Below are 26,729 nucleotides of genomic sequence, written 5' to 3' on the forward strand. Positions count from 1 at the left end.
CCAGAGAAGAAATCTGTAGAGATAAAAATCACCTATATTACATATAAGAACCAATTTGTGATAATCTGTGTAGACTAACAGACACCTATATACTGTATATTGCGTTAACTAACTGGTATAGGTCTCTGGTATTCCCAGAGAAACAATCTATGCAGACTACATATATCCCCCACTATATATAGGGGAGCCTTTTGTTGATACAGGAAAGTTATTTATTTTTTACAATTTAAAGGTACAGAAAAATAAATATTTTTTGGCACCTCTCATTGATATTGGAGTACTGCCATAATACAAACTAGTTATTTTTGTCTCCACACTTACATTGGTAAACCAAAGGTATAGGCTATTAGCATAACAATTATGCAATTTGTTGGTAACTAACAGGTATAGTTTCCTGGTATTTCCAGCGATGATATCTCTGTAGATAATTCTATAGAAAACGAGCCCTCACATCTAAGTTTTATATTGTGGTAATTAACTGGTATAGGTCTCTGGTATCCCCAGAGAGAAAATGCGTGTAGACCAGCAGACTACAGACACCTATATATTGCGGTAATTAACTAATATAAACCACAGATATCCCTCACTATATATATGGGAACCATTTGTTGATATATGCAAGTTATCTAGTTGATTATAGACCTTTCATACTATTATCGGTAATTCAAAGGTACAGGAAATATTTATATATTTTTTGGTACCTCTCTTTGAGATTAGAGTATTGCCACCATACAAATAAATTATTTCTGCCTTTTTACCAATATTGGTAAATCCTAAGGTATCAATTCCTGGTATCTCCAGAACACTCATAATCCAGGAAATTTATGGCACAGGTCTTTGAGTTACCAGGAAATTATTATTAAGCACATTGTGACAAAGGTGCCTATACTGGTGTATTTTTCCACAAGAATCTGTTTACCCTCTGATTACTAAATGAATACCTTATTGTTTTTTGGGATGCATTACAGATAGCAATCCTAAGCCCCCTTATATTTGGGCATGACTCAGGCCGCGGGCTTTCCACTCTGTTTCACACAATTAACTCAGCACTTTGTTTTTATTTAAGGCATATGCAAATTTTAATTGTGTGTATGACCCCACCCCTTTTTAAGTTTATGAAGTAAAAGTTACGTTTTATGTTTTCTTTCTCTTCCTTGGTCCTTTATATTAACCTACCTGATCAAACGTTACTAGTGCTACATTTGTACTCTTTTTCAGTCTCTTACTGATTTGCCTAGAATTATTCCTCAGTACAAGCACCATCCCCTTTTGTAAGATATACTATTTAGTGATCATTAGTATGGGAACGTTTGTTTAAAATTCAGTAGTGCCATTGGTATTCCTTATTACTGTGTGGCCTAATGTCATCATCAATGTTTATCTTTAATACTAATTTCACATATACATAGTTTCAAAGTATAATACACAATGTAAAAAATGGCACTTACAAGTTCTGATGAGTGATCAATGACTCAAGTATAGAGCAATTTGATTCGTTAGTAATAGTAGAAAATGTATATTTCCAATCAGATTGGCTGATTTCATTAATCACGTAATTATGCATTTACTAATAAGAATTTGTGGAAAACGTTACCAGTTTGTGGGTTGTTTAGGAGTTTGAGTATTGCGTCAAATTTGGTGGGAAAAGTGTTGCGTCAAATGGTGTGAAGTGGAGAGTGGGACTTGTATTACATGCGTTAAACATGGTGCAAATAGATTTATCCAAAAAAAGGAAGTTGGCTTTATTATGTTATGTATTTATTTCATTTTTATCCCTATATCTACTAGTGCACCAAATTTGAAGCAATACTTCGCACCAAATTTGGAGCAATAATATTGTCCCCTAGCTTTGTAATGAGAGACAAAGATGTAACATAATCCATAAGTAGTAATGTATTTATTTCATTTTTATCTCTATCTACTAGTGCACAAAATTTGGAGCAATAATATTGTCCCCCAGCTTTGTAATGACAAAGATGTAACATAATCCATAAGTAGGGTAACATCTCCCTAATTTACTTTTATTATCTAAAATGCTTCATTGTCTTGCAGCATCGAACATAGCCTTTCTGTATTTTCAGACTCCCATGTATTTGTATGGCATTCGCGGCCTCAAGGGTGGTGGCTTGAGCGATAGGTATGCTGCGTCAGAATAGTACCTGTTGAATGTTTGATAAATTGGCAAGAGGGTCAAATAGAGTAGAATGTGAAGGCGGATGATCAGTATTCCGTTCGAATAACACAAGCATCGATCTGCATCGGATTGATATCGCGGTCACACATTTCAACATTTTGACGATCTTGACGCTTTAACTACAGTGGATCAACTTTGCGTCTAATTTGATTTGAGATACCAGCGTATTATCAGTTGAAGCATTGATAAATCGGCCCCTATGTCTTCACTGACACAGTAGTCACCACCACCATCAATCTGAGAAGTCATGTTGACTGAATGTTGGTGCACAGGGTATTTGCAGCATATGTACATATGCAACAAAAACATTAAGAACTCTTACTAGAAACATTTTTGCTAATAGTGGTATATCACAAAAATGATTCTATGCAAGACTGAAATGCACTCGGACACATCCATTTTGACCAGTTTGCTTCTTTAAGTCTTAGGGGTAGATTTATTATGCAGTGGATGCTGCATTCTACGCCCATCATTTCAGGCTCGCCTAAAACGGAAGTTAAGAAGCAGCGGTCATAAGACAATATATAAACAAAATAATGCAGGCTCACGTTCACTTTGTAGGCTAGCATTGGTGGCTATATTTTGTATTATTTAGACAACACTAACATAAGTCATCCAGTAAATCTCCAGTTGTGCTAATAAAATCAATGATATCATGATGATCATGAGCAACATTAGCGGTGCAATTAAATGAAAAAGTATTATTATGACTAGATAGGGGTGTAGCCATAGTTTGAATGTGAATGTAAGATTAATATTTAATGTCATATAAAATCAATGATATCATGATGATCATGAGCAACATTAGCAGTGCAATTAAATGAAAAAGTATTATTATGACTAGATAGGGGTGTAGCCATAGTTTGAATGTGAATGTAAGATTAATATTTAATGTCATATCTAAAATGGTTATTTAAACCTGTCAATACAGAAGCAGTTTTAGACTATTACAATTGGCAAGAAATTCACAGTTGATATAGTGCTCTGTGAGAAAACGCTTAAGGCATAAAGCAAAAATTTGTTTAACTGAAATAGGAGCTATAAAGCACAGATGCCTTGTGTGAAACCATGCAAATTAGTTTTAGAACTATGAAGCTATTTATTTTAAAAACTGCCTGTGCTGTTCTTTACATAAGTACAATGAATTGTACAAAACAGGAAAATGAATAGCATTGCGCAGGTGTAGGAGATGACGAAACTGGCTTCCTCCAATCACGGCATTGCCTCAGGCAATGATAACCCCGGGGGGGAAGCCGTGATTGGAGGATGTTGGAATCGTCATTGCTGACGTATGAAGAGGCTTGCGACGGGCTGGTGAAGCACTGGAGCGGCTTCAAGAAGAAAAGGTAAATATATTTTAAAAAAAACGGCTGACATGTCAATTTTCATGAATGAAAGTGCCCTTGTTTTTAATAGTTTTTTTAAAAACCGGGCACTTTCACATGAAAATTGACCTTCACTTTAAGAAAGAGGGATATAAAGCTTGAATTAGATATTAAATCCTTTTTTGATATATGAACATGATAAAAGAATTCCAAGGGGGCTACGTATAAAAAAAAACCCTTCATTTAATGTCAATGACATGGAGTTTATAACAAAGTGGAACAGAGTCCTAGACACATGCTCCTTTGCATTAATCAATTTGCTGATAGAATACAAGAGAAAGCAAAGATCTGACTAAAGGAGATGCAAGATATGCAGGAAAAATAGTATTCAAAAGGATTTAGAGTTTATTAAGTATGACAAACAATTTGATATTAATATGAACACATTTAAGCAAGAACTGTGGCAATTTAAGTCCCGTAAAATGACCAGGGAACACAGAGATTATGTTACCAAACAAGTGTACAGATGGACACATGAGGATTATTCAAGAACAAAAGGGAAAAATGTCAGGAGATATCAAGGAAAATCCCCCAAACCAGGCAAAATTGTTACCTTTTCTGACACAGAATACGAAATAGATTCATCTGACCCAGAAGTCTTTGAGGACATTAATGTACCATCAGTTTTAAAGTTACCCCCAAAAACAGCAGCATCTAATGACACATTTCAACAGTCAAAAAACGAGGATGCACCAAGAACAACAGCAAGAAAAAAAACACACGAGGAGGAAGAGGCAAAGGAAAGAAAAGAGGGTCAAACCAAGCAGTATTATCCAAGGAGGAATCAAAAAAAGAACTCACAGAAAATCTATGTAACAAGATCACAGGTACAGAAAAATCAGAAATACATATGAGTAATAACAATCGGCTAGATTACGAGTCTTGCATTAGGCTTAAAAAGCAGCGTTGGCCGGTCCCAACGCTGCTTTTTAACGCCCGCTGATATTATGAGTCTTGCAGGTACAGGTGTACCGCTCACTTTTTTGGCCAGACTCGGAAAAAACGTAAATCCACTTACGTCAATTGCGTATCCTATATTTTCAATGGGACTTGCATAGCGTCGGTATTACGAGTCTGACAAAAAGTGAGCGGTAGACCCTCTCCTGTCAAGATTGGTACCGCATTTAAAAGTCAGTAGTTAAGAGTTTTACACTACAAGGCCGTAGCATAAAACTCTTAACTAAAGACTTAAAAAGTACACTAACACCCATAAACTACCTATTAACCCCTAAACCGAGGCCCTCCAACAATGCAAATACTAAAATAATTTTTTTAACCCCTAATCTGCCGAACCGGACATCGCCGCCACTAAAATAAATAAATATATTAACCCCTAAACCGCCGCACTCTCGCATCGCAAACACTATTTAAATATTATTAACCCCTAATCTGCCGGCCCTAACATCGCCGACACCTACCTACATTTATTAACCCCTAATCTGCCACCCCCAATGTTGCCCCCACTATAATAAAGTTATTAACCCCTAAACCTAAGACTAACCCCAACCCTAACCCCACCTAACTTAAATATAATTTAAATAAATCTAAATAAAATTACTACAATTAACTAAATAATTCCTATTTAAAACTAAATACTTACCTATAAAATAAACCCTAAGCTAGCTACAATATAACTAATAGTAACATTATTTTTATTTTACAGGCAACTTTGTATTTATTTTAACTAAGTACAATAGTTATTAAATAGTTATTAACTACTTAATAACTACCTAGTTAAAATAAAGACAAATCTACCTGTAAAATAAAACCTAACCTAAGTTACAATTACACCTAACACTACACTACAATTAAATTAATAACCTAAATTAAATACAATTAATTACAATTAAATAAAATTATCTAAAGTATAAACCCCCCCCCCCACTAAATTACAGAAAACAATAAAGAAATTACAAGATTTTTAAACTAATTACACCTAATCTAATCCCCCTAACAAAATAAAAAAAGCCCCCCCAAAAGTAAAAAAAGCCCTACCCTACACTAAATTACAAATAGCCCTTAAAAGGGCCTTTTGCAGGGCATTGCCCCAAATTAATCAGCTCTTTTACCTGAAAAAAAATTACAATTCCCCCCCAACATTAAAACCCACCACCCACACAACCAACCCTACTCTAAAACCCACCCAATCCCCCCTTAAAAAACCTAACACTAACCCCCTGAAGATCAAAAACACAATAAATGAAGGTTCCTTTAAATGACGTCATCCAAGATTGTGTCCCTTCAATTCCGATTGGCTGATAGAATTCTATCAGCCAATCGGAATTAAAGTAGAAAAAATCCTATTGGCTGATGCAATCAATATTGTTAACATTTCAATATGTGATAGTCTCATCCCACAGTTTCCAGTAACACCTGTATTCAATTTCTTTCCTAAAATACATAAAAATCCGGTTAATCCACACGGTCATCCTATCATTGCAGGGATTGACTCTCTAAATGAACCCCTGTCTATAATAGTGGACCGTTTTTTTCAGCCTTTGGTTAGGAATCTACCAAGCTATATTCAAGATACTACTAATTTACTCATGAAATTGAAGGCAAGTAGCTGGAAGCCAACATATAGATTCCTTGTAGCTGATGTATCATCTTTATATACGTCCATACTACATGATAGAGGTATAACAGCTTTAGAGAATATGTTTGATTTATATGGCAATTTTGAACCCACAACAAAACAGTTCTTATTAAGAGCTATAGAGTATTTACTGAGACATAACTTTTTCCTGTTTCAATAGGATTTCTATCTGCAGGGACGTGGGACAGCTATGGGGGCGAAATGTGCCCCCTCCTATGCCAATCTCTTCATGGGATGGTGGGAGCTGTCCAACGTCTATGCAGATGGAAATCCCTTTAAAGGAAATATCATACAATATTATCGCTATATTGATGACTTGATATTTATTCTAAATGGAGATGAGGAGATGACCAATAATTTTTGTCAGTATTTAAATACCAATGGGTGGGGGATCTCATTCATAGGTGAGAATAATGTACATTCCATACATTTTTTTGGATATACAGATAATGGCAGACAATGAACATATCAGCACCACATTATATAGAAAACCTTCGGCAGGAAATACAATCCTGCAATTTGACTCCTGTCACCCTAGACATGTCCTGAAAGGCATTCCTAAACGGGAGTACATTAGGGCCACGAGGAATTGCACCAAAGATGAGGATTATCAGAAACAGGCTCAAATTATTACTGATAGACTAAGGAACAGAGGGTATGAATCCACTTTACTTGCAAAAGTTAGAGAAGAGACAGAGCACATCCCAAGGGAAAAATTACTTGAATACAAGCAAAAAAATTATAAAAAACAGTCTAATCTCAAGTTTATCACCACTTACAGTAATGAATATCACAAAATCTGCAATATCATCAAAGAGTCATTGACCATACTAAACACTGATCCTTGAAGAGATAGTGGAAAGGGGATGTGACTTTATCACTAGAAGGTGCAAAACATTGGCTAATTTCCTATCCCCATCTGATTTGACTGTTAAAACTAAAGCCACTTGGCTTAAAAAAAGGGTAGGATTTTACAAATGCAGACGACCAATCTGCAAAACTTGTTTTCATGTCACAGAAGGAACAAATTTCAAGTCCAATAGTACAAGACAAGAACATGACATTAATTTCTGTATAAATTGTTCTACCACACACGCTGTTTATTTACTTACGTGTCAGATTTGTTTAAAACAATATACAGGGAAAACGAAACGTTCACTAAAGGATAGGTTCTTATAACACCTGAGATCTATAGAAGACATAGATGCAGGGGTGGAGCTTGGCCACGCAGGCAAATGGCCGCATTCTAGAAAAGCTCTTAATTCCAGGGGAATACACTGCTCTAAATACGGCATAATATCCCAACCTAACCCAGCCTTACAACAGGGGATGGTGTAGCAGCACTACTACTGCTTCTGGACCGGACCTCCACTGCCCACGCTGCCTTCCATTACATTGGCCCGGTGCAGCGCCGCATTACAAGCAGAAGGCCCGACATCAGAGGAGAAGAGAGGCCGGTGGCGACCAAAAGAGGAAGCAGAGCCTGGTCGGGAGACGGCTGGTCGTGAATCACACTGCAGGATACAGAGTAGTGTGGGAGCAGAGCCTGGGAACCTGAGAGCCCAAAGCCTGATAACTGCGGAGAGAAGAAAACGGTTTGGGCCTCCAATCTACTTAAAAGGGCAGTAAGTAAGCAACGCTTGCAGCTGATGAACAGAGGGGCACATTATATAACGAAATGCCCATGACACTCCGCAACATACAGCTGACCTGTAAAGGCTGAACAGGGTGACTTGCAGGGGGTAAAAACGCTACTTAGGCCTGATATAAGACCACTACAGTCCCGGTCATGAACCTCCTGTATAGGAGTTTTTACTTACACTGCGTCATCAGAAAACATAGGCCAAAAAGCAAATAAATAATACAGGGGCCTAGCGTACACAACTCCCTGGGGGACCTGGTTATCAAGGGATGCCTAATAAGCGTAAAAATAAACAGGAGAAGGGAACTCCTTTAAAGCCTTTGAGTAAGTTCTTGAGACCAGTGGAACCAGTTAACCCACCAGACCGTAGTGAAATGGCTACTATTCCACAAGATGAGACCCCTCTAAGTGTTGCAGGAGAACTGCAATCTCAACAATTCATCACAAAAGATGATTTGTGACTGTTGTCTTCGAAAGAGGACATTCAGGGTGTGCTGAGAGAGATGAGCAGCCTTTTCCAGGACCTAAGAAAATACATCAACATCTTAGATAGCAGGGTGGCTAAAGTTGAGGAAGCCCAGACAGGCAACATTGCCTCCATACAGAAACATACTGCGGTAATTCAAAACCATGAGGCCACTATACAAGCTCTTACGGACAAAGTAGATGACTTAGATAACCATGGCCGCCGCAACAACCTGAGGGTCAGGGGAGTCTCTGAATCCATACACCCTCCAGCCATTGAGGGTTACCTTCAAAGCTTATTTCGCACTATCAAGGAAACTCCATCTTCAGATGACATTATCATGGAAAGGGCACACAGAGCCCTGAGAGCTAGGCTCCCGCCTAAGGCTCCCCCTAGGGATATCATTAGAAAATTCCTTAACTTTAAAGACAAGGAGGATATCCTGAAATGTGCAAGAGCCAAAAACACAGTAAGCCATGTCGGATACGACATCCAGCTGCTCCCACGTCGCTTACAGGAAACACCTTCCCTAGGAGAGAGGTCCCTATATCCAACTATTTAGCCTTCATTGCTCTACTATTGATTTTGGGCATTTCATTCAGGTAAACCAAGGAAGATATTGCACCTCACCCTGTGATTAAATATCTCTTCCCTCCAGACCTGACTACCTAACTATACAGTGCTAACTGCTTTAGATTAGCGGTTCCTGATACTCTATCCCAGTTACTACCAGCCTGGAAGAACCACCACTCATAACCCTCATATCTCCCTGAAACCCCAAGCCTTTATTTTGCAAAATGTCTCAATCTGCAAAGAAAAAACAAAAATATCAGGATAACCCCATAAGAACATTAGCGGACAATTTTCATAGCAAACTACAGACTGAACACGAGATCTATGATGAAAATTCCAGGGACTCTCACACTTCTCCTCATAGACCACACAAACCTGACCATCAAGTCACAGAAAAATCCTCTCCTCTGCATACTTCTATACTGGACTCCATTAAGGCATTGTCACACAAAATGGACAGCCACTACACATCTCTTAGGCAAGACCTCAAAGCCTCTGTCAGTGAGCTTAAAAGAGATATCTCCTCCTTAGGAGAGGGCACGGAAACCCTTGAAAAAAAACATGAAGACCTCAATGTAGACCACACAAATCTACTTTCTTACACCCAGAACCTAGCGGAAATGATAACAGAGCTAGAGTCAAAATTGGCGGACCTAGAAGATAGGTCCCGCCGCAACAATATTAGGCTACGGGGTATTCCTGAAACCATCGGCACTGCAGAGCTTCCTGATTTTCTGCTAGGCCTATTTAAAGAACTGTTAGGCTCTCACCAAGATCATGACTCGCGTATCAATAGAGCACACAGAGCCCTCCGTCCAAGGAACTCGACCTCAGAGACACCCAGAGATGTCATCATTAGACTCCATTACTACACCTTTACAAAAAAACTTCTCAAAGCTTCTTTCCTCAATAAGAATTTAAAGGACCCTTATCATAATATAACAATTTCTCCAGATCTCTCTTCACAAACCCTTGCTCATTTCAGCAGTGCACCCAATGTTTGCGTCAAAATAATGTAAAATACAGATGGGGTTTTCCAGTAAAGATTTTCTTTACTCATAAGGAACTTTCTCATGTCATTACTTCCCCAGAACAGGGAATGAAACTCCTCCAATCCGTGAATCTTTGTCATTATCCAGATGAGAACAACAGAATTAGCAAGACTCCCAGTACACTTAACTCTGCCGCCTCAGAGTGGCAACCTCTTCCCAAAAGATTTGCCTCTCTTCCTAAGAGAAAAGACACTTCTCACCCCAGAGATAACACCTAAAAGCCTCCTATTGGCTCCTAATCGAATCTGGAACTTTTAGATGACCTGATAGGGTCAACTTATTACCCTCTATTTCAATTTTTTCAGGGTCCTAGACTATATCTGGACCGCTGGGTTAACTAAATTTATAGATGTTATACCGCTCCTGTTACTTGTCCATGACAATGTTCAGTACTGCTTAGGTCTCAATAACCAAAGGCTGGCATAGCCCAATATTATAGTTATGACTTCTTCTGGGACACAGTAGATTTTTGAGTTATGATCTCCTATGAATGTTTTTATATTGTTATATGTTTTGCCTCAATTTTTGTTCATATGATGTGCCACCAATATAGTTTGTTTTGTTATACTGTATCATATATGCTTAAGTCTTGTCAGAGTGTACTGACTGTAATATATGTTATACATCTCCATAGGACCTCGGATCACTACCACTTTTTTAACCCTCTTTACGGGAAAAAAGGTATTTATTTAGACCACTAATCCCTTACACATATATACAGGTGGCCCTAGTTTTACAACGGTTCAATTTACACCGTTTCAGAATAACAACCTTTTTTTTCAGTCATGTGACTGCTATTGAAAAGCATTGAGAAGCAGTGCATTTATTAAAATAGCCAGTAGGTGGAGCTGTCCGCTTGTGTTGCAACAAAGCCAAGCAAGCTGAAATTAATCAGTTTAACCAGACCTGAGCTATCGAGCAGATTTCAAAGGAACAAGATCTTCCTGTCTATAAATCAGTCCAGATTGGAATGCATAGAAAGAACTGTTTGCAGAAAAATGCAAGTGAAGTCTGTGTTGTGTGATTATTTTATTAGGTTTATAATGCTGTTTAGCATTTAAAGTCTTCATTTCAAAGCTTTAAAAATAATGTATTAGGTGTTACTTATGACAATTTTGAGTGAGGCCTGGAACCTATCTCCCTCACTTCCCATTGACTTACATTATAAACTGTGTTTCAATTTACAACAGTTTCGATTTACAACCATTCCTTCTGGAACCTAACCCCAGCGTAAACTGAGGGCTACCTGTATAATCTATTCTTGAGGGTTACTTGCTAACTAGTACATCACAATGTGTACAGCTCTAACTAGAACACAGCTATTAGCCTTCAATTTAAAGTCTACCCTGAGTTAGTCTCCATCTAAGTAACTGATATTCTGGTATTCCTGAATAGTTGCTACAGATCTCACTATTGCTGACATATGCGGGTCTCTCCCATATTTATAACAGAAGCGAATCACTCATATACTTTTCTATTAAGGTCCAAGAGCTAGATTCCTTGTACTACCCTATATGTCTTTTATTATAAAAGTTGTCTTTTGTTTATGATGTATTTTATAGGTAGCATAAAATTTTGATATCTTAGTGAGCTTAAAACAACAGGAAAGTGACTTTAATCTAAGTTCTCAATTATTATGATTTAAGAATACCTAATGTTATCAGAAATTTTCTACTGCGAAGGAAAACAAAATATATTCTAGTTGTCCATCTCTGCTCTTGCTACATATGAGAGAGACCCTTATTTGTATAGTACTCAATAGTTTAGAGGACCAAAAGTATTTACTACCTGGACATTCTAACCTGCTCCGCCCTCCTACTCCCCCTTATTTTATCTAGAGCGGCTTTTGCTCGCTGAAATTCCCTCCCCCCCCCCAAAATATACTATAAAACTGAAGTCTCATTTTAGACAGTCCAAACTCCTCATTAACATTTTAAATTAATGGGATTCAAGTATCACTTCTGTTTATTTTTATTACCCAGTCAAATTCATTACCCTTCCCTATCCTTAGCCAATTATGACATCATCACCTTGTTAATAATTGTTATTGTGTACCATTTTTTTTTTTATACTCACAAATGTTTATTAGGTTGGCATGACTTGTATTTGATGACTGGGCAGTTTCTATGTAACAGCTTTGTATACCTTTTTGTTTATCACTGGTTTTTGGATACATCTCCTTTGTTACATTTGTTTATGACTTCAATAAAAATTATTAAAAAAAAAAAAAGCTTCTCTGGTTCAAGGTGCCCTCATTTTTGCTAGAACATGCTGTAATTTAACATCTATGCATTTTTTTTTTAGAAAAGTAACTAACAAACATCATCCGGGCTGGGTATCCAGGGCAAACCTTTCAGGTCTTGTGAAATTATATATAGTGCTAAACACTGAAATATTTATTTTAATTTTTCATGCAGAATTCATAAATACAACATAGTAAATATAATGTTATACTTCTCAGTGTTATATTGTCAGGATTGTGTTTTTTGAAGCTCAGTGACATGTAGCTAGGCATGAACAGAAAGGCTGAATATAGCTTTACTGCAAGCATATGTACAAGTTGTTGGCCAAATATCAAATACAAGCAGATATGACCATCAGTATGGGTATAGAATAAAAAATGGATCGGGGTACCTTCAGTGTAGCCTTCTCTGGGGCTTCCTCTGCCCCGTCACCACTTTCTGTCGGAGTACCGCAAGGCTCTGTCCTCAGTCCCCTTCTCTTCTCAATCTATACGTCATCACTAGGTTCCCTAATTAAGTCCCACGGTTTCCAATATCATTTGTATGCCGATGACACCCAAATCTACTTCTCTGCACCAGAACTATCTCCTTCCTTGCTAACCCGTGTCACTAACTGTCTTTCTCACATCTCTTCCTGGATGTCCTCTCACTACCTCAAGCTAAATCTATCCAAAACTGAGCTCCTCATTTTCCCCCCTTCTTCCAAAATCTCCACCCCCAATATCTCTATAACTGTCGACAACTCCATCATTACCCCTACCCCGCATGCCCGATATCTCGGGGTCACATTTGACTCAGATCTTTCCTTCACTCCTCACATTCAGTCCTTGGCTACAGCCTGCCGCTTCCACCTTAAAAACATCTCTAAAATTAGACACTTCCTTACACAAGACACAACTAAGATTTTAATCAACTCTCTCATTCTTTCCCGCCTTAATTACTGCAACTCTGTCCTCTCTGGTCTCCCCACCTGCCGCCTAGCTCCTTTACAATCCATAATGAATGCCTCTGCCAGACTCATCTTCCTTACACGTCGCTCTTCATCTGCTGCGCCTCTCTGCCAATCCCTTCACTGGCTTCCTCTTGCCTCTAGGATCAAACACAAAACTCTCACTCTTACATACAAAGCGCTCAACTGCACTGCTCCCCCTACATCTCAGACCTTGTCTCCAGATACTCTCCCTCCCGTCCCCTTCGCTCTGCTCATGACCTCCTACTCTCCTCCTATCTTGTCACCTCATCACACTCCCGTTTACAGGACTTCTCCAGACTGGCTCCCATCTTGTGGAACTCTCTGCCTCACTCCACAAGACTCTCTTCTAGTTTTAAAAGCTTCAAGTGCTCCCTAAAGACTCTACTGTTCAGGGACGCATACAACCTACGCTAACCTTTCCTAATACCAGTTCCTCTCCTTCACTGCAATCCCCTGAACCCTCTTAGCGTGTAAGCCTAAGAGTCCAGCTGTTTGTAGATCACCTTCTTAAGAGCTGACTACAACAGTGCAACTCTTGGCAGGGCCCTCTACCCTATAATTGTTTTGTTGTACTCCCCCTTTGTTTATAGCGCTGCGGAATCTGTTGGCGCTCTACAAATAACCGATAATAATTTAGCAGGCGGTAACAGGTCAGTGGTCAAGCTACAACAGTTAGTAGGCCAGCCAAGCAACTAGAACAACTAAAAAGCTACTAGAAAAACCGATATCAGCTATAAGAGAACACAAGTTCTTCTTAATATACTTGTGCCAAAGAAAATGCAACTATGCTGGTAAGCATCTGATATGTCCAACAAGTAAAACAAGGCAAAGGTTGAGGGTGTATGTATGTTCACTAACAAAGGGGCACATGGTAGAACAAGCACCATGGTTAGCATTGTGCCATATATCTTTACAGCAGATTTCAGATACCACCCTACATGGGCAGAACAAAGACGGTGCAACCGGTGAGAAACATACATGGGGTGTTTTTGCTTTCTACTAATATTTTTTTAAATAGTTTTTTTAAATTTCTAAAGTATAATTTTTACATACTGGTTTTATAAAGTAGGCTTCATGCTCTGTGCATCTCGTCAAAGCATATAACTCTTAGATAATTTCACAAGAGCAGAGAACTTTAGCTCATCGGACCCTCAGACATGTATTTGGCTTAATGGGGGCTGCAGGGGAAATATATCTGATACAAGGTGTTTTGTCTCTGTATTTAATGAACAAAAATAAATATTTATCTCTCTGATTTTATGTATAATTTATTCTGTATTACATTATTATTACTAGTTACCATTGAGTAATGTAACAAAAAAGTTTGTTTTAGAAAAGTCAATTTCCATTAGTTCCACCATTGCCATCATATGTGTTATTTTTGGCTTCAAGTATGATGTGCTACTGCTGTTACACGTTATGTGCTGTAAAACTCTCGTGCTGCCACTCTGTTGTACTGGATAAACATTCATTGTGCTGAGCTGTGACACTTGGATTTATCCTTTCCTGTTCTCTATACATACATCTGATGGGTACCTCCCTATATACATTCATGATGTGATTAGGTTAACAGTTTGTCCTGTAATGCTTGCCTCAGCTTGTTCTGGTTTGTCCCTGGCCGCACCTCACTAATCCTTGCCCCCCCCTCTTGGTGTCCAACCCCAGCCTCTATGTTGAGCACACATTTACACTTGCATGCATGCACACACAGACACACTGACACGCACACCCTGCTGCAAACACTCTGGATAGTCAGCAAGACAGGAGAGACCGAAAGGAGATGGCAGCTGGGGGCAACCTTAAATTGCTTCGCTTGGGCAAGAGAGGATGGGAGGAGGGAGGATATCCTGACATGCAGGTACCACTGAAAGACAGATACACAGCCAGGACACCTAACCTGGAATTCTGTCTTGGCAGATCTATAGCCAGGGCACCTAACCTAGAATTCTGTCTTGGCAGATCTATAGCCAGGGTACCTAACCTAGAATGCTGTCTTGGCAGATCTATAGCCAGGGCACCTAACCTCGAATTCTGTCTTGGCAAATATCTATAGTCTCATAACCTTTCGTAGGTAGACAGCTAGGATACCTATATTTGTTTAGTGTGTTTCTATCCTAAGAAGTGATGGTTAGACAGTCTATCACTCTTTGCACATATGACTAGATTTCCTTAAAAGCTTAATTTCAATTTATTTGACAGAATATTAATTATGTTTAGTTGAGAGCATTCAAACAAAGAGTTTATTAGTCAATTTGATCATTTAGCCACAACGTTAAAGTAAAGCTTCAACTGATTATTATATATACTGTATATATATATATATATATATATATATATATATATCCCTTTTGTAACAGAAAAACATCCTAATTGTCAGTATAATATCAAAATAATAAATTCCTAGTAACTTAGAACATATGCTAAGGAATATTTCATTCTAACCGATTACAAGCAAAACCATAAAATTATACAAGAGATTAGTATAAATATTATAAGCAAAGGTTAAGAAGTAGATTAAATATGAAGTCCTACTAATGTTAGGCATTCATATATCTTATCTTTAGTGAGTTATATTATAAAACTGTTGAATAACAGTATAAATGATTAAATGAAGGCAGGTGTTAGACAGCTAAGTGCAGGTTGTTTGAGGTTTCAGGAGTTCTGCAGAAACAAGTCTAATGCCTATGATGCATTACACATGTCAGCTGCCAGTATAGCACAGCAGAAGCATTTGCCAGTGACTGTAGAATTAGGTCAGCATGGAGCATGATGTGAAATTGTTGTGGCACTTGAGAGCTGTTATATAAGTCACTGAGTTGTGCAGGGGAGATAAAGAACTAGAGTACACAATGCTGGTAAGAGTCCTACTGGCCAATCACATACAGATAAGAATGGACTGATGTATGACTGAACGCTTTGTTTGTTGCTGTCAGTAGCAATATTGCTGACCCAAAATAGAAGCAGAAAGTCAGCATGTGACATCTGGAATGGTCAGAGGCACAATTGATTGTTTTAAGTTACAGAGAGGGGGCATTTTCATGGGTCACTGAAGAATGCTTTCAGTAAAAACGACATTTTACAAAAAATGTCAAAGTGTGGCCAGAAGACCTAACCTTATGTTAGTTGAGTAGAATGTGCTTCCCCATGTTAACCGACAAGAGTTCTGCAGAATAGAGGACATCCCTATCGTCATGTCTAGATGTCTTCAGTGTTGGTACATGTGACCTGTGCTAGGATGAACCTTATACACTGTATTTTGCTGGTCACAATTATCTTTTAAGTTCTAAACTTGCATGCAGTTGTGCTCTGTGAGTGCTGTGCTCAGAGGATTTATGCTGGAGCTGGGCAGTGACTGTCACTCATGTGCTGATGAGTGTGTGTTTGTTAAAATATTTAGTACTCAATATTTGCTGTTTATGCATTTGGTCAATTAAATCACTTTTTAAATTCTTGTTCTCCTGTAAATTGATCTGTGAGTGATTTAGCGGGTCTCTAGCTTCACCAGATTCTATGTAATTCAATGCAGTGGCTTCGCAAAGCTCCTCACCTCACCTTTGAGTGAACCAGGAACATATAATGGCAAAGAAATTAATGAAGCTAGGAGCGTGATCAGACAGTTCAAACCAGTGAAATGCACCATCTTAGTGAATAGTGCCCAATGACACCTTGTTAATTAAGCCATTCAGTACCCTTGTATTGTTCCCCATGAATGCTTATTTGTAATGTGCCAATAGGTGCTTGTTTGTATTATGCTAGCAACTGCAAAATATGAAATGATATTTCATATAACGCACTGGTTTCTTTTGAAAAGTCGCTAAGAATTGTTTATAAAAATGCCTCTAATTAAAATTGAGATAGGCAGCAATTAAAGGGACAGTCTACACCAGAATTGTTATTGTTTAAAAAGATAGGTAACACCTTTACTAGCCATTCCCCAGCTTTGCACAACCAACATTATTATATTAATATACTTTATAACCTTTAAACCTCTAAACTTCTGCCTGTTTCTAAGCCACTAAAGACAGCCTCTTAATCACATGCATTTATATTTGCTTTTCACAACAGGGGAGTGCTAGTTCATGTGAGCCATACAGATAACATTGTGCTATCGCCGTGGTTTGTGGCAGACACTGCATTAATTGGATAAAATGCAAATCAATAGATAATAAATAAAAAGTCATGTGATCAGGGGGCTGTCAGAAAAGGCTTAGATACAAGTTAATCACAGAGGTAAAAAGTATATTAATATAACAGTGTTGGTTATGCAAAACTGGGGAATGGGTAATAAAGGGATTATCTATCTTTTTAAACAATAACAATTTTGGAGTAGACTGTCCCTTTAATGAAGGTATACTTAAAAACATAATTAAAATGCAGAAAAAAAAATCCAACACAATGTAACTGGCAAAAAATAGAAATCATACCTTGGTGCAAAAATATCTTATCTCCACTACAAGTGGCATCCGTGTTTTCCTGACCAATAACTGAATACCTCAGCATCAGGTGGAGGTGCTGCCTATATTGGAAATAAGAGCTTTTACTATAGTTTACTATATCTTCTCAAAGTGTCAACCCTGCTTTTTCTTTTTGTACCAGTTATCAAAAGGGAATTTCAAATTCAATCTGTCTTAAAACATTTAATGTACTTTAATTTATTTCTGAAATGTGGACTGTGTGTGTTTTTTTAAAATATATTATTATATGTTCAACCCAAAGGCATATAAGTATTTGAGAGGAAATGCCTAATAAGAAATGAGTTCCTGGTCACACTGGGATAAAGTGGTCAGCATTTTCAGTTAACCTTCTCTGTGCCTAATTGACCTGTCAGGTAGGTATTATCGGACGAACGTGGCAATTTGTTACAAAGACGTCCATGAACAGCAAGGTTGATCAATTCTGTAAGTGAGTTTTTAGTGACTTTACCCAATGCCCATCTCCCAAGACAAACATCCACCCTGCCAGTTCCTGTTTTATAAAGTGAAAGTATATTCAGCGCAGTCGCACTGCAAGCTTTTTTTCTTTCAATCTGACTGATTTGCTTATATCATTTAGCCGTGCACTGAGCCTCCATCCTGCAGAGGTCTCTCACACAATGAGGTCCGATGTTCTGACAGGGAGGGGCTGCTCTTGACAAAAAAAAAAAATTGCATCCTTTTTATAGGAAGTTAGTAACCAGTAATGAGTGATCGCAGCCTCAGGCAGATTTGTTACACACACTGCTGGTAGCACAGTGCAATGCAGGTAAGTGCTTTGTACCTTTGCATAGATTACGTACACTACACTAGCAGCATGAACCGAGAGTAATGAAGTACACATACAGGCAGGCAGGAATGTCAATCACTACACAATGACAGGTGCACACTTGTTTATAGTGTTCAGTAGAAGTGCACAACACTAGCAGAAATTCCTAGTCTGGGACAATGTGTACAAGTCACAAATTCCAATGCAGTAGATAAATATGCACAAAGTGCACAACAAACAAATGTTTGACATTACACATATGCACATAGTACACAACTGTCAGACATTGCTCACAGTACACAACAAACAACTGTCAGACATTGTACACAACAAACAAATGTCTGACAGTACGTACACGCACACAGTACACAACAAACAAATGTCTGACAGTACGTACACGCAGACAGTACACAACACACAAATGTCTGACAGTACACACATGCACACAGTACACAACAAACAAATGTCTGACAGTACACGCACACAGTACACAACAAACAAATGTCTGACATTACGTACACAACAAACAAATGTCTGACAGTACACACATGCACACAGTACACAACAAACAAATGTCTGACAGTACACGCACACAGTACACAACAAACAAATGTCTGACAGTACACCGGTGCAAACAGTACACAACAAATGCCTGACAGTACACAGCTGCACACAGTACACAACAAATGCCTGACAGTACACAGCTGCACACAGTACACAACAAATGCCTGACAGTACACAGGTGCACACAGTACACAACAAATGTCTGACAGTACACAGCTGCACACAGTACACCACACATGTCTGACAGTACACAGCTGCACACAGTACATAACAAATGTCTGACAGTACACACATGCACACGGTACACAACAAACAAATGTCTGACAGTACACACATGCACACAGTACACAACAAACAAATGTCTGACAGTACACACATGCACACAGTACACAACAAATGCCTGACAGTACACAGGTGCACACAGTACACAACAAATGTCTGACAGTACACACATGCACACGGTACACAACAAACAAATGTCTGACAGTACACACATGCACACAGTACACAACAAATGTCTGACAGTACACAGGTGCACACAGTACACAACAAATGCCTGACAGTACACAACAAATGCCTGACAGTACACAGGTGCACACGGTACACAACAAATGCCTGACAGTACACAGGTGCACACGGTACACAACAAATGCCTGACAGTACACAGGTGCACACAGTACACAACAAATGTCTGACAGTACACACATGCACACGGTACACAACAAACAAATGTCTGACAGTACACACATGCACACGGTACACAACAAACAAATGTCTGACAGTACACACATGCACACAGTACACAACAAATGTCTGACAGTACACAGGTGCACACAGTACACAACAAATGCCTGACAGTACACAGGTGCACACGGTACACAACAAATGCCTGACAGTACACAGGTGCACACAGTACACAACAAATGCCTGACAGTACACAGGTGCACACAGTACACAACAAATGCCTGACAGTACACCGGTGCACACATTACACAACAAATGCCTGACAGTACACCGGTGCACACAGTACACAACAAATGCCTGACAGTTCACCGGTGCACACAGTACACAACAAATGTCTGACAGTTCACCGGTGCACACAGTACACAACAATTGTCTGACAGTACACAGCTGCACACAGTACACAACAAATGTCTGACAGTACACAGCTGCACACAGTACACAACAAATGTCTGACAGTACACAGCTGCACACAGTACACAACAAATGTCTGACAGTACACAAGAAATGTCTCTGGAACATGTGGGTATAATTAGACTGAAGCAAACATTTGGCTGCATTGTGTTCTAGGTGATTTTTCTGATGTTAATTTATGACCAGTGGATTTCAGAGTTATAGTCTGTGAAAACTCTGACAATTTGTACAAGTCACAAATTCCAATGCAGTAGATAAATATACATAAATATGCACAAAGTGCACAACAAACAAATGTTTGACATTACACATATGCACATAGTACACAGCTGTCAGACATTGCTCACAGTACACAACAAACAACTGTCAGACATAGTACACAACAAACACATTTCTGACAGTACACGCACACAGTACACAACAAACAAATGTCTGACAGTACACAACAAACAAATGTCTGACAGTACACGCACACAGTACACAACAAACAAATGTCTGACAGTACACGCACACAGTACACAACAAATGTCTGACAGTACACAAGAAATGTCTCTGGAACATGTGGGTATAATTAGACTGAACCAAACATTTGGTTGCATTATGTTCTAGGTTATTTTTCTGATGTTAATTTACAACCAGTGGATTTCAGAGTTATAGTATGTGAAAACTCTGAGGAAGCGTATAAGTAAAACGCGACCGCGTCAGGGGCTTTGTGTTTATTTTAACTGCACTCTGTTAATTTCAGACTATCTACTAATTGATATTTTTAGTAGTTGTTGTTGTTGTTGTTGTAGTAACGTTTGTTGTAACATTTGGGACATATTGTGGGAAGGATGGGGAATGGATTTATAGCATATTTAGTGTAAAAAAGTGGCTTATCTACCCTAATATAGGGCAATACAGGACACAGTTCCTAAATAGAGGCTCTTACATTTACCTAATATCATTGATTTTTCCCCTTCTCCTCATATGTGATAAACAACCTAAAATCAGCAACATTGAAATACTCTATACAAGTCAGTTACAGAATTGTGTTTTTAACTATTTTTCTGGCACCCTAGATACTTCTATTTCTGCTGCCTTTTTTAACTACAACTAGTAAAAGTTAAATTTTAAGTGGAAAAATATAAACTTTATGTGTAGAAAGAGCATACTTTTCCCTATTCTCTTAGTTTTTTTTCTTTGGTTTCAATGTTGTAATATGCTCTAATCACACTCCCAGCCAGTTACCTCTTTCTATAATAACAACAAGGTCACCTGGGAGACATTAGCATATTTGCCTTTTCCAGCAATTCTGGGATAACTTCCCTTTGTTTTGTTATATAGTCTGTGAAAAGTGGTTGAAAAGAAACATTACAAAGTCTTAATACAAAAGGGAACACAACCAGCAGGAAGGAAAGGTGGATTTTTGTGTTTAAGAAGATTGATAGGAAATGGGAGACGAGTGTATTTCAGGAGGAATATAATAAACTGTCATTCGCAAAGTCACAGTATGTTATGTGTGGAACGTTATGCTTTACCTTGTACCTTTGTGACTGTAATAGGATGCAAGCGCTGATTATATAGCACACTTGATTGTTTCCTGTCATTTACATTTTTAGTAAAAGCGAAGACTAATATTTCTGTTTTGTGTATAGATGTATATAAAATAGTTTACACATGTACTATACTATTTGTGAGGCTTGTGCTTTCTGTGCATTGATTGTCTGTACGTCTGAGTTTCTGTGCACTGTGTCTTGTAGTCTTACTGTACCTGTGATGTTTATTGTAGGTTGCAGCTATGAAAGGGACACGAGAGGCGGGACAGGCTGCAGCCAGGGAATTCCTGAAGTTTTTAAATCGCGGTGTCTCTCCATACCATGGTAAGATAAATACTGTAAAAATGTCCCTTAGCATTAATCTTCATATATCCTCACTAGATAATGTTTAACAATTGTGACACCTCCTTTGGTTCTTAAACATAGAGCAAAAACATGTTTTCCCAGAATATACTCTATTTCAAATTCTAGAACTCCACGTTTCTTTTATGATTGAGATAACAATTAATTAAACAATTTTCCAATTAACTTCTATTACAAAATGTACTTTATTGGTATGTTTTTTGTTAAATGAACAGCAATGCACTACTAGCAGCCTGATGAAGATGTCTGCTGAGCCAGTGACAAGAGGCATATATATCTGCAGCCACCAATCTGCAGGTAGATCCCAGTAGTGCATTGATGCTCCTGAGCCTATCTAGCTATTCTTTTCTACAAATGATACCTAAAAGACAGCAAATTATTACAGGAGTAAATTTTGAAAGTTGTTTAGAATTGCATGTTCATCTGAATCATGAAGTTTAATTTTGTTGTTACTGTCTTTTTATGATATTCACTCTACTGAAAACTACCTTATCAGGCTCTTAGTCTACAGTTAATGTTTTGATCATTTTTAAAAGGCATGAATTACTTGGTTTTTTTTTTTATATATATAAAAGTGTGATTGTTCCACGCTCCCTGAAGACAAAAAAAAAAAGTTCTGTAACTTGTATGTTATGAATATCAAATAGATAGTTGGCAGAATTTATAAAACCTAGATTACAGATTTTGCTCTTTAGACTCTCTAGGTAGCTTTGGACACATTTTTAGACCAAGCAAGAAGTATGCAATGTCTCTTTAAAGTCTACTTTTTACAGCTGTTCATTACCTGTTTTCTTTTTCTGCCCACATATGCTATAATTTGAATTTGTAAACATTTTGTTGTTTAATCTCATGCAAAGCTGAGAGTTCTACAAATGTTCATTATTTTGGCTATTGCAATATAACTTTTCTGTCCTGCATTTAAATTATTGCGACAATCCAGAATCTGATTGTGCAACAAAAGCAATGTTCAATTCCAAACTACACTAATTTTCCACATTTTGTTTTATTTAATCCTAAAAAAAGAGTTGTTCAGAGTACAGTGTGCATCTCAAATAATCCCATTTCTAAATAATCTGAGGGGAAGGAGAGGAGGCACAACTGAAATGATAAAAACAGACTGCAGCACCTATTCCTGTAACCTATTTTACATGAAAGAAAGCGTAAGATTCATTAATATGCTCTTTAAAGGGACAAGTGGAACATTGTTATCACTGCACCATTGTATCCATAAAATTAGAGCTGCAACCCCTACAGAAGGGTTAAACACAAAGTTAAAGGACACTTCTAGTTCAAGAATTATGATATGTGATAATGATGTGTTTAACCCATGCAAAGGAGTTAAACATATAAGTTAATTACCACTCGGGGGCTGCAGTGCACTGTTGGTCCGTAACAGGGACTTTCGGTCACCCGGAAGTAATAAGAGCAGTTCCCACAAAGAGGTGGGTATGCTCAAAAAAGGAATTGCTTATATTGAGCATACCCACTTTTTTTGTGGGATCTGCTCTTATTTGATTATTTCAAATTGTTGCTTAAAGGGACACTGAACCCAATTTTTTTCTTTTGTGATTCAGATAGAGCATGACATTTTAAGCAACTTTCTAATTTACTCCTATTAGCAAATTTTTCTTCATTCTCTTGGTATCTTTATTTGAAATGCAAGAATGTAAGTTTAGATGCCGGCCCATTTTTGGTGAACAACCTAGGTTGTCCTTGCCGATTGGTGGATAAATGTATCCACCAATAAAAAAGTGCTGTCCAGAGTTCTGAAACCCAAAAAAAGCTTAGATGCCTTCTTTTTCAAATAAAGATAGGAAGAGAACGAAGAAAAATTGATAACAGGAGTAAATTAGAAAGTTGCTTAAAATTACATGCTCTATATGAATCACGAAAGAAAAAAATTGGGTTCAGTGTCCCTTTAAAGTACTACTAATGTTAACCCATAAACGTATCTAACAAGGTTAATAAGTTGAAACCTATAACATATATACGTTATCCTCTTTTCTTTAGGGAAAACTATATGCTCTATCTGAACCATGAAACTGTAATTGTGACTTTCATATCCCTTTAAGGACGATGACCCCTGTGCTTTTAATGCTGACATCTTTGTTTGAAGTCTCCTTACATATGTTGTGACTGAGCTAAAATGACAGACCTTTGCTCTTTATCCTGAGTTGTCATCCTGTCATGCATCCAGGTGTACTTTGTAACATTTTACCAAGGAAAGTATCTAGGGTGCAAATAAGGAATTGCCAGCTACTTGCTTATCTGATTTTGTAAACTCACCCGATCTTCATTATATATATATATATATATATAGTTCAATAAACCAGCACTCTCTCTGTTCCTGGAGTGTATCCATAATGTCGGGGTGCACCCAGAGATAAATAGTAATCTGTAACCCCTGTCCTCAGACTCAAGTGGAATAAACAATATTGTTGAAAAGCCTATCTATATAGGCTCAGTAGCTGCTGATTGGTGGCTGCAGATAGATGCCTTGTGTGATTGGCTCACTCATGTGCATTGCTATTCCTTTAACAAAAAACAAAAAAACTAAATATATATATATATATATATAGTGTGTATGTATGTATGAACAACAAATAATAACTTTCAGATTACAGTACTGTATTACCTTTCTGATGGTACTATGTATTCAAAGTATTAAACATGATATAAAACTACCTTTAAATTGCATGTATGCAATGTAAATATTTTCTAGGTTTCATAAGATATGTTGCTTACACTTAAACTCCCTTCTTTGAATAAACAGATCTGGATCTTAGTGATGTTTTAGATTAAGTTTAATTCATCAGTTGTATTTAAGATGTGGAATAGCTTACTTTTTTAATGTAGTGTTGAAATTTTAATACCCTGCGCGCTGGTGGCCCACTTTGAAGGTAATTCTTTTTGGTGAGTTGTTTGAACTGTTCTCCAATTATCGTTCTAGCCACATGGCACTTATATCGTAGCTAGAGCGCTGATTGGAGAACAGTTCAAACCATTAGCTCACCAAAAAGAATAGCCTTTAAAGGGGTGGCCGAAGTACGAGGTATTAGAATTTTCAGCGCTACATTAGAAAGTAAGCTATTCTGCATCTTCAAAACAACTGATGAATTATAGTGAAGGTAAATTTTGATGGGAAAAAAAAACCTTACCTTTCTTCTTTTCACAGCCAGAGCAGCTTCCCCCCACACGGAGATCCTCTCTTCACACGCCAGCAATAACTAATCGGCTTCCTCCAATCACGTCTTTTCCCCCAGGGGAGTCATTGCCTGAGGCAATGCCATGATTGGAGGAAGCCGGATTAGTCATTGCTGACGTGTGAAGAGAGGATCTTCGGGTGGGGGAAGCTGCTCCGGCTGTGAAAAGAAGAAAGGTAATTTTTTTTTTTTTTTTTTTATTATTATTTTTTTAAACAAAACGGCTGCTTTCTAAACTTTGATGAATGAAAGTGCCCCTGTTTTTAATAGTATTTTTAAAAACCGGGCTTTTATTCATCTTAGTTAACCTTCACTGTAAACTCCATCTAAAATATCACTAACATTCTGGATATGTTTGTTTAAAGAGGGGAATTTACCATCAATTTAAAGGGACACTCAAGTCAAAATTAAACTTTCATTATTGAGATAGAGCAGGCAATTAACAAAATGCGCACAGTCTTTTTATATTTAAACGTTTTGAGTCACCAACTCCTACTGAGCATATGCAAGAATTCACAGAATAAATCGTGTATGCATTTGTGATTGGTTGATGGCTGTCACATGTTACTTGTATGCATTTTTTTTTTTTTTTTCTCCTCCAAAAGAGTTTTATTAAAGGGACAGTCTAGGCCAAAAAAAACTTTCCTGATTCAGATAGAGCATGTCATTTTAAACAATTTTCCAATTTACTTTTATCACCAATTTTGCTTTGTATTCTTAGTTGAAAGCTTAACCTAGGAGGTTCATATGCTAATTTCTTAGACCTTGAAGGCCACCTCTTTTCAGAATGCATTTTAACAGTTTTTCACCACTAGAGGGTGTTAGTTCATGTATTTCATATAGATAACACTGTGCTCGTGCACATGAAGTTATCTGGGAGCAGGCACTGATTGGCTAAACTGCAAGTCTGTCAAAAGAACTGAAATAAAGGGGCAGTTTGCAGAGGCTTAGATAGAAGATAATCACAGAGGTTAAAATTATATTGATATAACTGTGTTGGTTACGCAAAACTGGGGAATGGGTAATAAAGGGATTATCTATCTTTTAAAACAATAAAAATTCTGGTGTAGACTGTCCCTTTAAGATATATAATAAAGACAATAATACATATTGCATGTTATAAATCAAATACAAGGTCTCAGACTTACAATCCGAGCAAGCAAGTTTGTCCTTTAACATGAGATACCGTAATTTACAATGCGGACAGTGTTACCTGTTACACTACCTTCCACTGTTACATGTTACATGCTACAGGGCAAGAAAAAGCATTCAATCCATGCAAGTATTTAAGCCGTACAACAAGTAATTAACAAAGTATAAACGATAAATAAACATTTAAAGACACCTGTTGTCATGTCCAGATTAACATTTTTGCCTTATGTCTTATCCTTTTAGTTTCTTCTAATTTTCTTTTATGTTAGTTACTATATTGCTGTATAGGTGAGTTTTCATTCCAGAAGGTTCTGGAGGAGGTAAAGATCTAAGAGAAAAGAAAGGAGGAGAGACTAAGAAGTAGTTAGGAGGGGGAAGAGGGAAGAAGA

General features: G+C 37.7%; 1 protein-coding gene across 4 annotated transcripts in view; it reads left to right on the forward strand.

The window, feature by feature from the left end:
- The window catches only part of DNPEP (aspartyl aminopeptidase), a 351,605-nt gene that overhangs the window by 223,880 nt on the left and 100,996 nt on the right, over nt 1–26,729 (forward strand). For 2 of the 4 annotated variants that reach the window (XM_053698172.1, XM_053698174.1), the window contains exon 2: nt 21,856–21,946. In XM_053698172.1, the coding sequence (XP_053554147.1) occupies nt 21,856–21,946 (91 nt within the window). Of the gene's footprint in view, nt 1–14,827; nt 14,983–18,170; nt 18,366–21,855; nt 21,947–26,729 lie in introns of those variants that run through there. The other 2 variants (XM_053698173.1, XM_053698176.1) reach the window with 2 other exon arrangements.

This window comes from Bombina bombina, chromosome 1, assembly GCF_027579735.1.
Source record: "Bombina bombina isolate aBomBom1 chromosome 1, aBomBom1.pri, whole genome shotgun sequence".
Taxonomy (NCBI): domain Eukaryota; kingdom Metazoa; phylum Chordata; class Amphibia; order Anura; family Bombinatoridae; genus Bombina; species Bombina bombina.